A 12,070-nucleotide genomic window follows, 5' to 3' on the forward strand; every position below is an offset into this window, starting at 1 on the left:
AATAGATTACATGCATCACGGGTTGGATCAAGTCATAGAGTGTGTTTAGCAAACAACACCGCACTATTCATCTTTGATGAGGAAAAAAATGAGTGTAATAATTAGTATAGAAAAGTAAAAAAGTAGTATTGAAAAATGAAAAAAATTTTGTTTTGTAGTAATTTTTTTATTTGAATAGTAGTAAAAAGTAAATGATGTGATATAAAAAGTGAATGATGTGAAATTAAAGTGAAAATGTTTCTATGTTGATTTTTTTGGGGAATGAAATGAATAGCATTTGGGAATGTTGGTGTTGTTTAATAAAAAAGGCCTTGCTTGCATCGTTTGGAGAGATCTTAACCATGTATCATCAACCCTCAACAATGTTAACTCTACATTTAGTTCATTGTTACCAAAATTATGACTAAATTACCTTAGTCCCGAGGGTGCTGACACTGATACCATGAAGAAATTTCCCTTATTCCACCGAAGCACCACCTATACCAATGTTAAAAAGAAAAGAAAAACAGTAATGATTTGCCACTCTGAATACCAAAGATGCTATAAGAATGCACATTCTTTGTGAGCTTGCTTCCTAGGAAGACCTCATATGTAACACTTCAGTTCCATATTGGGAAGATGAGAAGAAGCCCACATAGAGTGGGTGGTTTATAGAGATAGTTATGGGTGCTAAGTCCCACATTGTCTAGTTACTAGGTGAAACTGGGCTTTATAATGAATTCTAGGGAAGCTCCAAATTGACTAGTCCTTTTGGGGTGATAGCGCAAATATGACTAGCGTTTTTTCCTGGGTCGTTACAAGTGGTATCAGAGCCACCTAGTAACGCCAAGTCATGTGGTACTAGAGCACTGCATGACGTAGACCTGACAAGGGCGTCAGGAGTTTAAGAAGGGGAGTTTGTAACACCCTGGTCCCATATTGAGAAGATGAGAAGAAGCCCACATAAAGTGGGTGGTTTATAGAGATAGTCATGAGTGCTAAGTCCCACATTGCCTAGTTACTAGGTGAAACTGGGCTTTATAATGAATTCTATGGAAGCTCTAAATTAACTAGTCCTTTTAGGGTAATAGCGCAGATATGACTAGCGCTTTTCCCTGGGTCGTTACATCATATCGTCGCAAACATTGGCTTCCAAAGACAGGTGTATCTATCACCTAACAGATTCCCAAGCTCCCATTTTCTGGATTTTTGGGATTGTTCTTAATATTTGTTTAATACTACAATATTTTAACTTTGCCGTCGCCAAATCCTGCTAAAAGAAGGTTTGATTCGTCATATTTGATTCAAAAAATTCAATACATGATATTCAATTTGGCATGCTATAAATCCTTCCTAAAGAGGAGTCACCCCCACAATATGCAGTTCATGATATTGAATTCAAAAACTACATATTATGCTTGCACGTCAATTGATACTCATTGCTTTCACTTGTGGTATTACTGTTTGACACTAAGCCAAAGCATGTGTGCAAGTACACACATTTATATTTTTGCATGAACAGTGACTGGGGAGAGAGTTTTGGGAGGAATCTACTAAATGCAATGAATGATAAATTACAAATGGATGAGCTGAAGGAATTGATGTACATTTTATATTCCTTCAACTCCGATAGTCTTTAACCGTTTTCACCTACTCAAATGCTAACAGATTGGATAAACCCACACTCTAGAATACCAAGTTGAACTTTATCATTCTGATTTACTCTTCACGTTTTCTTTCTCCTCTTTTGTTGGCCGGACTACCAACCTAAATATCCATACTGCCAGCAGAGTTGCCTCTATTGGGGCAAGCCAGTATACAAGTATATGCTCCTTGGTTATGTGATCCCCGCGAGCATAAGCCCATCCCATCACCTGCATAAATCAATTCTATGATTAAAATGTCTGCAGCTGAAGCAATGATATTATAAATCAGTAAAAGCAATGATAGCCAAGGTTTCATGGAGTATGCTTTGTTTGCCTAAGAAAAAAGGTGGGTTGGGCATCAAGAAGCTTGATGAGTGGAATAGCGCGCAATGATGAGGCACATTAGGAGTCTCTTTGTGAGAGCCAGGTCTCTTTGGGTAGCTTGGGTGGAGGCAATTTTATTGAAGGGGTGAAGCTTTTGGCAGGTAAGCATTTCCCCAAGTCTGCACATGGGGTTGGTGTAAGTTGCTGAAATTGAGAGGAGATGCTTGGCAGTTCATTAAGTATACTGTTGGGGATGGCTCTCAGATTCACCATTGGTTTGATGATTGGCATCCTAATGGGGTTCTTCATGTTAAATATGGGCCTCGTGTGATATATGATGTTCAAAGCAATTTGGATGCTCAGCTTTCCACAGTCATCAAGGATATGGGCAGTGGGTGTGGAGGCTTGCTCGATCTGATATGCTGTTTGAGATTCAGAGTCGGTTGAGTTTGGTTCCTCTTGGTGAAAATGGTACTCCTCAATGGATTGTTTCAAATTCTAGTATGTTTTCTTACTCGGATACTTGGAATGCAATCCGTGTAAATGCAATCTGGTGGAGTAGTGGGATTTGGTTTGGTTTTTTTTCTCCATCCCAAAACAAGTGTTTGTGACTTGGTCGACAATGAGGGATGCTTTGTTTAAAGGTAGGAATCTTTTAATCTGGGGTTATAAGGTGATGTAAAGTGTGTGTTCTACTGGTATGGAATTGAAGATAGAGACCATTTATTTTCTTGTGTGGTTTCTGTAGTCAAGTGTGGAAGCATACTACGGCGCTTTGTAATGTTTTCCTCCTACCAAATGGGAGAATGAAGTTACGTTGGGGATGCAGTGTTGGATGGGTACCAAAATGAACGCTTATTTGTGTCGTTTGGTGCTTGGTTCTGTCGTGTACAACATATGGAGGAACAGAAATGCTGTCCGTTATGCCAATCATCCAAAACTGAAGAGCAATTGCTAAAACAAATTGTTTGGGAAGTTAGAACTCGGTTTCTTACCAATAGAAAGTCTAAGAAAACTAAATGAAATGTTATTCTTTGTAAGGCTTGGGTTTTAGATGGGGTTTTGGTTTGATTTCAAATTTTCTATAGTGTGGGTGCTTCCCTCTGAGCCTCTTTTTGTTGGTTCACTGGGTGGGTTTGTATAGGGGTTATAGTTGCTTTAGCTCTGCTAAAGTTTCTTTGTAAAGAGATACGTTGTAGATAATGAAAGTTATTCATAAATTTTTTTAAAAAAATATCAGTAAAAGTAGATACTTACAGAAGCTGGGTTCATACAACCACCAGTCAGATCAGAGCCAAGTATATGAAGAGTTAACTTGGAGACGCTTGAGATCCAAGTCTTCATGATAAAACTTCCAGGAATTTTTCTGGCCAAACCAAGAGAGATAGTAACAATTGCAAATGTCAGAAAACCTTCTGTCAGTGCACCTCGATGGATGTCAATATTTAAACGTGGCCCAAGTCCTATTTCAGGGAAGGTGTCAATAATGAGCCTAACCCCAATAATAGATCCAATAACCTGGAGAGAAAATATAAGGTTTTTTTAATAGATCCAATCACCTGGAGAGAAAATATAAGGTCAAAAACAATGTATATAAGAAAAACAAGTTGCCTGCATGCTATAAGGAACCAGCTACGACTGAATGATTGCAAATAATTTTCAAGGCACATAGTTTTGGCAATCTTAAATTATCTACTCCAATCAATATTCTCTTCGAAATTCCTAATTGCAGGACATGAGCAATAATCATTCTTTGTCCACCTCAGTATTTTCTCTCTCAGCCCTGCAGTAGCTTGTGATTGTATCCTTAAATAAATTGAATATCAAGATTGCAGGACATTTCACCCCAGTCCGATTGGCAGAAAAGGATGCCATGGAAGAACAACAGAACAAATATAAAGAGGAAAAATCTTTGATGCATCGACTGGCTATAGCCTCCTACTTCCGTCATTCAAGTTTTAGTTCATCAAATGTACGTAACAACACTGATCCCATTTCTTCATGATGCATGTCCAGTAGAACAATAGCATGAGAAATGGATAAGACATGTGAAAGAGAGGATTAAAATGAAACATTTTCCTCTCCTTGTGACAACTTTTTTAGTACATTTTTTATTATATTAAAACTCATCAAAGACATGTTAAATGGGTAGGTTCTTCTATTATTTGTTTGTTTTTTTTGATGAATGGGTTCTTCTATTATTTGTATTATAAGATAATTTTCCAATTATTGTTGTTTCTTTTTGTTTTAAAATTATTACAATTACTAAACATGAAAGGAAACAAATTATAGACTTGTGTCCTTCCTTCCATTGGCTTTACTCTCTCTCCAGTCTCCACAGACAAATCTGCCCACACAGAAACATTAGACAAAAAAGCACTAATTATGCATCTCTGTGCTGAGACACTGACATACAATAAAGACACACATGCACAGACATATATACTTATATATATAAACACAACATATATACACAGAAACAAGCATAGAAAAATAGGTAGTATCAAATTTCTCAGCCTTAATTATTTACAGACTTTTTGTAGTATGCTAAGTATATTTCCATCTCTACTCGCATAATAATCAATTTGAAGAGAGGAACAAGCATAAAATATTATGTTTTTAGCCCCAAAATAATCAATTTCCAATTGAGGTTACTAGCTGCCACAGAGTAGAATAACTTTGTGGGTGATTCTCAAATATATTTGAGAGAGAGAGATTTTACTAAGCACTACCAATTAATCAAGGTCTTAACCAACAGAGAGCCTGCACCATCAAATCAGTCACAAGCTATCAGAACAATAACTACATTGTTCTTATAATAATTTACCAGACATTATGAAATTGAATGTACTCATCAAAATAATTTAACACATTATGTGCAGAAGAGCATATCCATCAAAAGTTGCATTTCAACTCTAATCACTATTTTTTGTTCTTTTCTTCTGACTAATATCACAAAACTTGTTCACGAAGATAACTCTTCATAAACATAAATTATGATAAATTTCTCCATATTTTACGAATGAAAAAAGAAAAATCTTCAAAGTTATAATTTGAGCCATCAATCTTAACTGTCCCTCCACCTTAATCCATAGGTTTACCAACGAAAGAAGCCATAAATCAAATGCTATCAAAAGTATTTGTTTCAAGATTTGAGGACCCCATCTGATTTAGAAATCAGTAAAAAAAGATGTATGCCACAACAAAATATCGATTGCACCAATCAAAGTAAACATTAAACAAGATAATAAAACTTCAAGCCCTAGAAGCATTGAGCATCGTGATACAGCAAAAATTATATTTATGGATAAGTAGTAACTACCTATAGCAGACTGCTTTCACTGGCATTAGAGAACTACCAGCACAGGAAGGAAGGGAAAGGCTGTTCTGACGAGTCCTCGGCAAGAACTTATGGAGATGGAGCTCGCGGTTTAAGAATTCCTAAAGAAAGACCCCTTGTGCCATCCAGCTTTCCCAACTACAAAGAGAAGACAGCCTAGCGCTACCAGGCAAGAAGAGCTAACAGCTAATACATTCTTATCTCTCCTAGTGATATACGACAAACCCCAGAGCAGGAATGAAAGAATAAGCAAAAGCTTTCCAAATATCTCCATTTTTCTTTCATAAATTCAACAGAGAACCCTACTCGACAAGCTTATTCAATTGCCAGCCAGGTGCAATTCAATTAGACAACCAACACTTCAAACTAACTATAGAACATTAATCAATCAATCTAGTCCAACAATAAAAAATAAAAAATAAAAATAAAAATAAAAATAAAAATAAAAAACAGCCCAGAGAAGTCATCAACCAAGACAATTCACTACAGAACCCAATTCACATCTTGCACTTCCAAGCATATATCAAAAGAAAAAAATTAAGCAGAAAGCCCCAATAAAAAGCTGAACTAAGATTTTAGTATTCCTTCTTTTTGGTAAGTTTCAGCTTCCCAAACAAAAGATAAATTAAAAGAAAAAAACAAAAGCAAAAAACACACCAATTCATGCTCCAGTTCATTTCTGAAAAAGAAAATAAGCTGAAGTTTCAATTAGATTTCTATTTTGGAGCCCAAAAACTTCAGATATCCTTCCAAGTAAGCTTTATACAATTATTTGTCATGATTGAAGACAAGTATTCCAGTATTGGGCAAAAATAAAATGACATAAATCCAAAAATCTCGTTTCCTGCACTTTACCGCGAACCAGAAAAGCAAATAAAGCATGCCTAGTTCGCGCTTCAATCAAATAAATCCAGTGGATAATCAGACAGACGGAGACAGTGCTTCAACACCCAAATAAAACAAAGTCAAATCACATTTCAATCAAATTTAGCCGTTTACCAACAAGAACATAGGCTCCAACAACCAAATAAAAGCACCAAAGAGGTAACCTGAGATGGGATTCTAGCACCAACGTCAAAGAGGAAGCGTCTGAAATCCCCAGAAATGGCACCAGCTAACACGGTGAGAGGATTGTAGGCTCCACCCTTGGTAATCTTACCCAAATACGCGAAAAAGAACATGTTGATGATGGAGAGAACGCACTTGATAACCTCGCCACTGGGTTCATTGCCCAACTCCAAAAATTTGTACACAAAGATCTTAATGAGAACCCCTGACCATACCCACATGAAAGAGATTATGAAATCTGAGATCAGCAAACCAGCCGCAGCCATTTCAAGACAAGAAATCAGAAAGAGACTTCTTCCTCTCTATTTTCTTCTCCTATGATTTGGGTGGCTGGGACACTCTCTCTCTTTCTCTCTCTGCGCATGGAGATCCTACAGCCAATGTAAATATAGCAGTTGGAAAGATTCTCCATAGAAGTTGGGGTCCATGGGAAATTTCCTCTGTTTTTCAGCTTTCACGTGTTGTCGGATGTGAATATGGTTTGGGCCTTTGGAGTACCGTACCGTCGGATACTGACTCGGTATTTGCCTTCTTGGCACTACGAGCATTCGTCTGTTGTTGGTTTAACTTTCTCTCATGCATATTGGATTGGATAATTATATGGGTGGGTCTCCACAACAAAATTATTACCGGCTTGTTTGAGAGTATGATTTTCAACAAAATTACATAAATGAAATTTCAGTACTCCTTTACTTTAAATATTAGGAGAAACTTCTATGACTATTGAATTATCATTATATGATTTGAAAATATTTTCTTAAATTTAAAACTTTTCAATTTCAATCCTTGAACTTTCAATTTAATGTAATGTGTCATCTTCCATCAATTTGTAAATGTTAAACGTGATAAATGATCTTTTATACCCTTAAAGCTTTTATAAGATTCTAAATTTTCAAATTAAAAATTAATAATAAAAAAAAGTGGGTCAATGGATTTGGTCTTTAAAAAAAAAAAAAATCAAGGGTAGTTTGGTCTTTTTAATCATTTACATTAGGGGTTAACGCCAAAAATTGACGGAATGAAATAAATTGCATCAAATTAAAAGTTTGAGGGAGTAGAATTAAGAGTTTTTAAAATTTGAAGGGTCGTCTCAAAATGCGTAATAATTTAGGGATTCTTTATAAAGTTTCCCCTAAATATTATTTAATTATATAGAAATGTTACTTAGTATTTTCAAGTGTTATTCTCTTAGTATTTTTTTTTTTCTTTTGTTTTCTGTTTTCCTTTTTAAAAAAACAGGTGGATGTAAATGTGCCATATAGATAAGAGATTGACACTTCAAAATGTTGATTAACATTTTTCTATTTAATTATCGAGAAATAATATTTTATACACTATTATAAATGGAAATGGCCTAATAATAAAAATTAGTCCTTGATTTTTTTAGTTTACAAGTATTTGTTGATTCATAGGTTGGATTTAATTGTAATGTCATCTCAACTATATAACTACTAATAACATTACTCTTAGTTATAAGTTTTTAGAGGCCTTTGCATATACTCTATACATAATACTAGGAAGGCATTTGCATATACTCTGTACATAATACTATTCCTATAACTCTTTTTATATTTTGTTGAATGATACTAGCTTTAATACTCAATACAACTGGAAGAAAAAAAAAATTAAAATTTCACTTACCACTTTTAATCTTCACTTTTGTAATCATACTCTTAAACTTTAAAAATTGTCAATTTAGTGTATCAATCTTTCAATTTTATTTTATTTTTTTCAATTTCAACCCTTAGAATTTTTCGTTAAATGAGTGTTAAAATTTTCAAAATACCCATCCTTTTTTATGAAACAAATTGGAAGAATTTAGGCAATGATTAGGATTTAACGGAATTTGTAAAAATACCCACAACTAAATATTTGAAAAAAAAAATAGAAGTATGTGTATTTTAAAAATTTTGACAAGATTTAATAGAAAATCTTAACGAATTTTTGAGATTAATACTTTTTGGATATGATTATAAAAAAAAGTGATGCAAGATAAAGGAGCGTAGAACATTCCCAATGGAAGAGTCAAATGTTACTTTTATCTAAAATGGTTCTTCAAATGTTTAGAAAACCCCCTACATTGGATTAGCCAAAAAAAAAAATGTAAAATAGATATTTGATTAGAAGAGCTAAAAAAAAAACCTAAATGTAGCAGCACTTTTCAAGTGAGCCATTTTATTTTTTATTGTTTCTCTCACCTACTTTTTTTTTCCCAAATCTTTTCATACTTTTTCTCTCGCATATACTCTTTTTCCCAAAACTTTTCCCATTTTTCTTCTTATATGTTTTTTTTTTCTAAAACTTTTCACTTTTAATAATATTTAAATGATATAGATAAAAATATAGCTAATCAGATGTAGAAGATATTTAAAAATTAATTAGTTAAACTAGATAAAGTACGTTTTGAGAAGCCATTTTATATAAAAATTTAAATCCTCCATTGAGAATGCTCTTATAAGTTATTATTTTTTTAAGAAAATAATAATAATAATAATAATAATAATAATAAACTAAAACACCTTCGATTTGTGAAACGAGATATGAATACGTTTGCATTTAAAAAATCAAAGCATCCTTGAAAAGACCCACCAAAAAGAGGGGCCTACTTCTCAAAGTAGCAAAGCTTCTGTTATCATTCAAAGATGCAGCCCTCCCAAATTGACTCTGCGTAATCATATCCGAAAGTGTTACGCAAGTACAAAGTAAAGTCCATTGTGCTTGATGGGCTTTCTTGTCCAAGTTGAGTCCAAGATAGAGATAACCCTACCTCAACTAGCTCGATCAAGAGGAGTGGGGTATGCTTCATGAGGAAAATGTCAAATTGACTCATCCAAAATAAATAATTTTTTGTGGGTTTTTTTTTTTTTTTTGTATAGTAAAGGATATGTTGCAAATTTATAATAGTTTGAGAGAATATTGCTTCAATAAATAGTTTAGGAAAATATTTTAAATTGCCTAGGTGTACACCTAGAAGCATTATTTTATGCTTAATGTCCGACTATAGGTGGCCACACATGGTCCATTGTGGGCATTCTAGATCTTCCACCATATTTCTTGACTAGTGAACAAAAATTGAAAGGATTTTAACGCGAGAATCCACTTAAAGACCGTAATGAATGAAAACTCTCACAGTGCAACAAACGTGTAAAATGATCATTTCTATTTTATTTTCGGTTAGTATTTTTTAGAAGGATAAAAATGTTAATTTTATCCTTCCAAAAATTACTAATTGAATACTTTTTATTTCATTTGAAATAGAAATGACCCTATTCCAACAAATGTAAAATAATATCATAATTAATTGTCACATCATGACCCATTATCCCTTCCTTGCATTTTCAAAAGGATCAATTGTTTGTACTGCTAGGTTCGAACGTTTGTTCCTCTAGATCAAGAATTAAAAACTCCAAAATTAACCTTAAACCCTATTTCATGCAATAATATAACTCCTATACTGTAGTGACTCGGGGGCGTTACATATACAACCCAACAATCTTAAAAACACACAAATTTATTCTCATGCATCGCTAAAAATGTGTAAAAATAGCAACTTTTATACATAATTTTTAACCCATTATTAAAATATCATGAACAAGAGTTTGAAAATATTTTAAGGTTATTTTGCTACCATATTACCACAAAACAAAACCCATTTTTAACCAAAAAAACAATGCAAATAGAAGGCAAAGCAAAACCAAGTAACAAGGTAACAAATGGGAATGAGTCAACAAAATGACCCAGCCCACTGAGAGTGCCAATGTGGCTACAAAGGGTTGTTATCAAATGCAAAACGAGTTTGGGAAAGGACAAACCTACTGGAATCTTTGCAAGCAAATCCGAACCTGCATCGTAAGAGGTTAGATCCGGGTCATTGACTAGCAGCCATACCAAAACAAACAAAATATGCATATAACAACCGACTGAAAAGATCTCCACCAAAAAGATTAGCAGCAACAAAGCAGGGAGACTAAATCCTACAAAAGAAAAACAATTAAAAAGTAGTAAAACAAACAGCAAAAATCCAAAACACCGAGGTAATGGTGGTGGAGAGTGACAACCAGGAGGCGCGTGATGGCCATGCGACGACGAGTGAAGGCTGCTCGCCGGTGCGTGGTACACGGATGGAGGCTTAAAGGTGGATGGTAAGGAGTGGAGTAGTCAATGGAGACAATGGTGAGGTGCGAAGGAGGAGAGGTGGTGATGGGCAAATCTAGTTATGGAGCCAAATCAGGTTATGGAACCAAATCCGTAAATGCTGTCAAAACCGAAGATGGGCATGACGAGGGGCTGCCGGAGGACGGAGAGGAGGAGGAGGACGGTGGATATGTGTAGGAGAGGATAGTGGATATGTGTAGGAGAGGGAAGGGATGCGATGCCTCGAGATTTCAAACCCTAATAAGAGCTTATCGCCTTTTATAATACTCTCTAGAAATCAAAGAGCTTAAAAACATTTTCTTAAAAAAAAAAAAAAAAAAATCTTTTTATTTAAAAAGAATAGCCAAAGCCCAGTTTTCAGCCTTTGGTCGAACATTCGACGGGGGACCATCGAACGTTCGAGCCTAGCCTTTAGTACGAATGTTCGATAGGGGACCACTCGAACATTCGTTGACCTATTTGAGAACCCTTGGGTATGGACCATATGTTCGATCTTCAACCATAGAAAAATTGTGTAATAGTATACCAAACGTTCAACCATAGTACCAGATGTTCAGTAACAGTTTGAAAATCAATATTAACACATTCTCCACCTTTTTAAACCAATGCACACCCCTCCCCCTATAAATATCACTCTGTCCTTACCCTAAACCCCACCCCTACACCAGAAACCTTAACCCTAGAGTGAGAGGAGATTTTAGAGATAGAATGAGGAGATTTTGAGGTGGTTTGCCATTTTCAATGTAAACTCTCATGCACTCACTTAGTTTTCATGATATCCTTGTTATTTTCATGCTCTTTACAAGTTTTAAAAATACCATGATGAGTTTGTATTTCATTTTCCTTAGAAGAGAAAAGGGTTCCCAAATGTTTTAAACGCACCTCTTATTTTCTTATGATTTGCATTATATCACAGTACACTATGTTTATATGCACTTCTTTAGAGCCTAGGATGAGAAAAGGGTTCCTCTAGATCAAGAATTAAAAACTTCAAAATTAACCTTAAGCCTTTTTTCATGCAATAATCTAACTTCTTTACAATCCAACAATCTTAGAAATTGTGTGCCCCGGGTAATTACTATGCTATGTTTGGCTTTGTTAGAGGGTTAGCAAGACTTCCTAGTTCATTATAGTTCGCAGGGGGGACCACTAAACTGTAACGCCCCCAAAATTAGCCTTGGCTAATCTGGCAGGGTTACTGGCAATTACCCAAGTTTAACCAACTTGTGGCTAAATGGAAAATCGCACCTCTAAGCATGATCAAAGTTAATGCATAGGAAGGTAAAATAAATCTGAGAAAAACTATAAACATCACACTATAGGTATATTCTCCAAAATAAATACGTGGAGTAACTAATCAATAATAAAAAAGAAAACCTGATAACAGTATGAAGAATCTTAAGATAAAGCTGTAGTGGCAACAATGCCACTCTTGAGTTATAGGAACATGTTCCTTATAAGAGTAATAATAGCGTAAGTCTATCGACTTAGTAAGTAAACATCACAATTAGGTACGACATGAGCCCATTTATGTAGGAATAAACGTGCAATTTTGGTA

General features: G+C 34.8%; 1 protein-coding gene across 1 annotated transcript; it reads right to left on the reverse strand.

Moving 5' to 3' along the window:
• Positions 1-1,450: 1,450 nt before the first annotated feature.
• On the reverse strand, positions 1,451-6,865 carry LOC132162183 (probable aquaporin SIP2-1). Its single transcript, XM_059572448.1, has 3 exons — positions 6,339-6,865; positions 3,207-3,467; positions 1,451-1,853 (listed from the first exon to the last, which is right to left on the reverse strand). Exons 1-3 carry the CDS (start codon positions 6,621-6,623, stop codon positions 1,689-1,691), a joined length of 711 nt encoding a protein of 236 aa, XP_059428431.1. The 5' UTR covers positions 6,624-6,865; the 3' UTR covers positions 1,451-1,688.
• Positions 6,866-12,070: the final 5,205 nt, after the last annotated feature.

Source organism: Corylus avellana, chromosome ca9 (genome assembly GCF_901000735.1).
Source record: "Corylus avellana chromosome ca9, CavTom2PMs-1.0".
In the NCBI taxonomy this organism is placed as follows: domain Eukaryota; kingdom Viridiplantae; phylum Streptophyta; class Magnoliopsida; order Fagales; family Betulaceae; genus Corylus; species Corylus avellana.

Bases quoted from the DNA above. Each gene is read 5' to 3' on its own strand.
- LOC132162183 (XM_059572448.1), bottom strand. From the start codon at position 6,623: ATGGCTGCGGCTGGTTTGCTGATCTCAGATTTCATAATCTCTTTCATG. The intron at 3,468-6,338 runs GTTACCTCTTTG...TTTTCTCTCCAG, and splicing joins GTGCTAGAATCCCATCTCAG to GTTATTGGATCTATTATTGG. The intron at 1,854-3,206 runs GTAAGTATCTAC...TGATTTATGCAG, and splicing joins GTTGTATGAACCCAGCTTCT to GTGATGGGATGGGCTTATGC.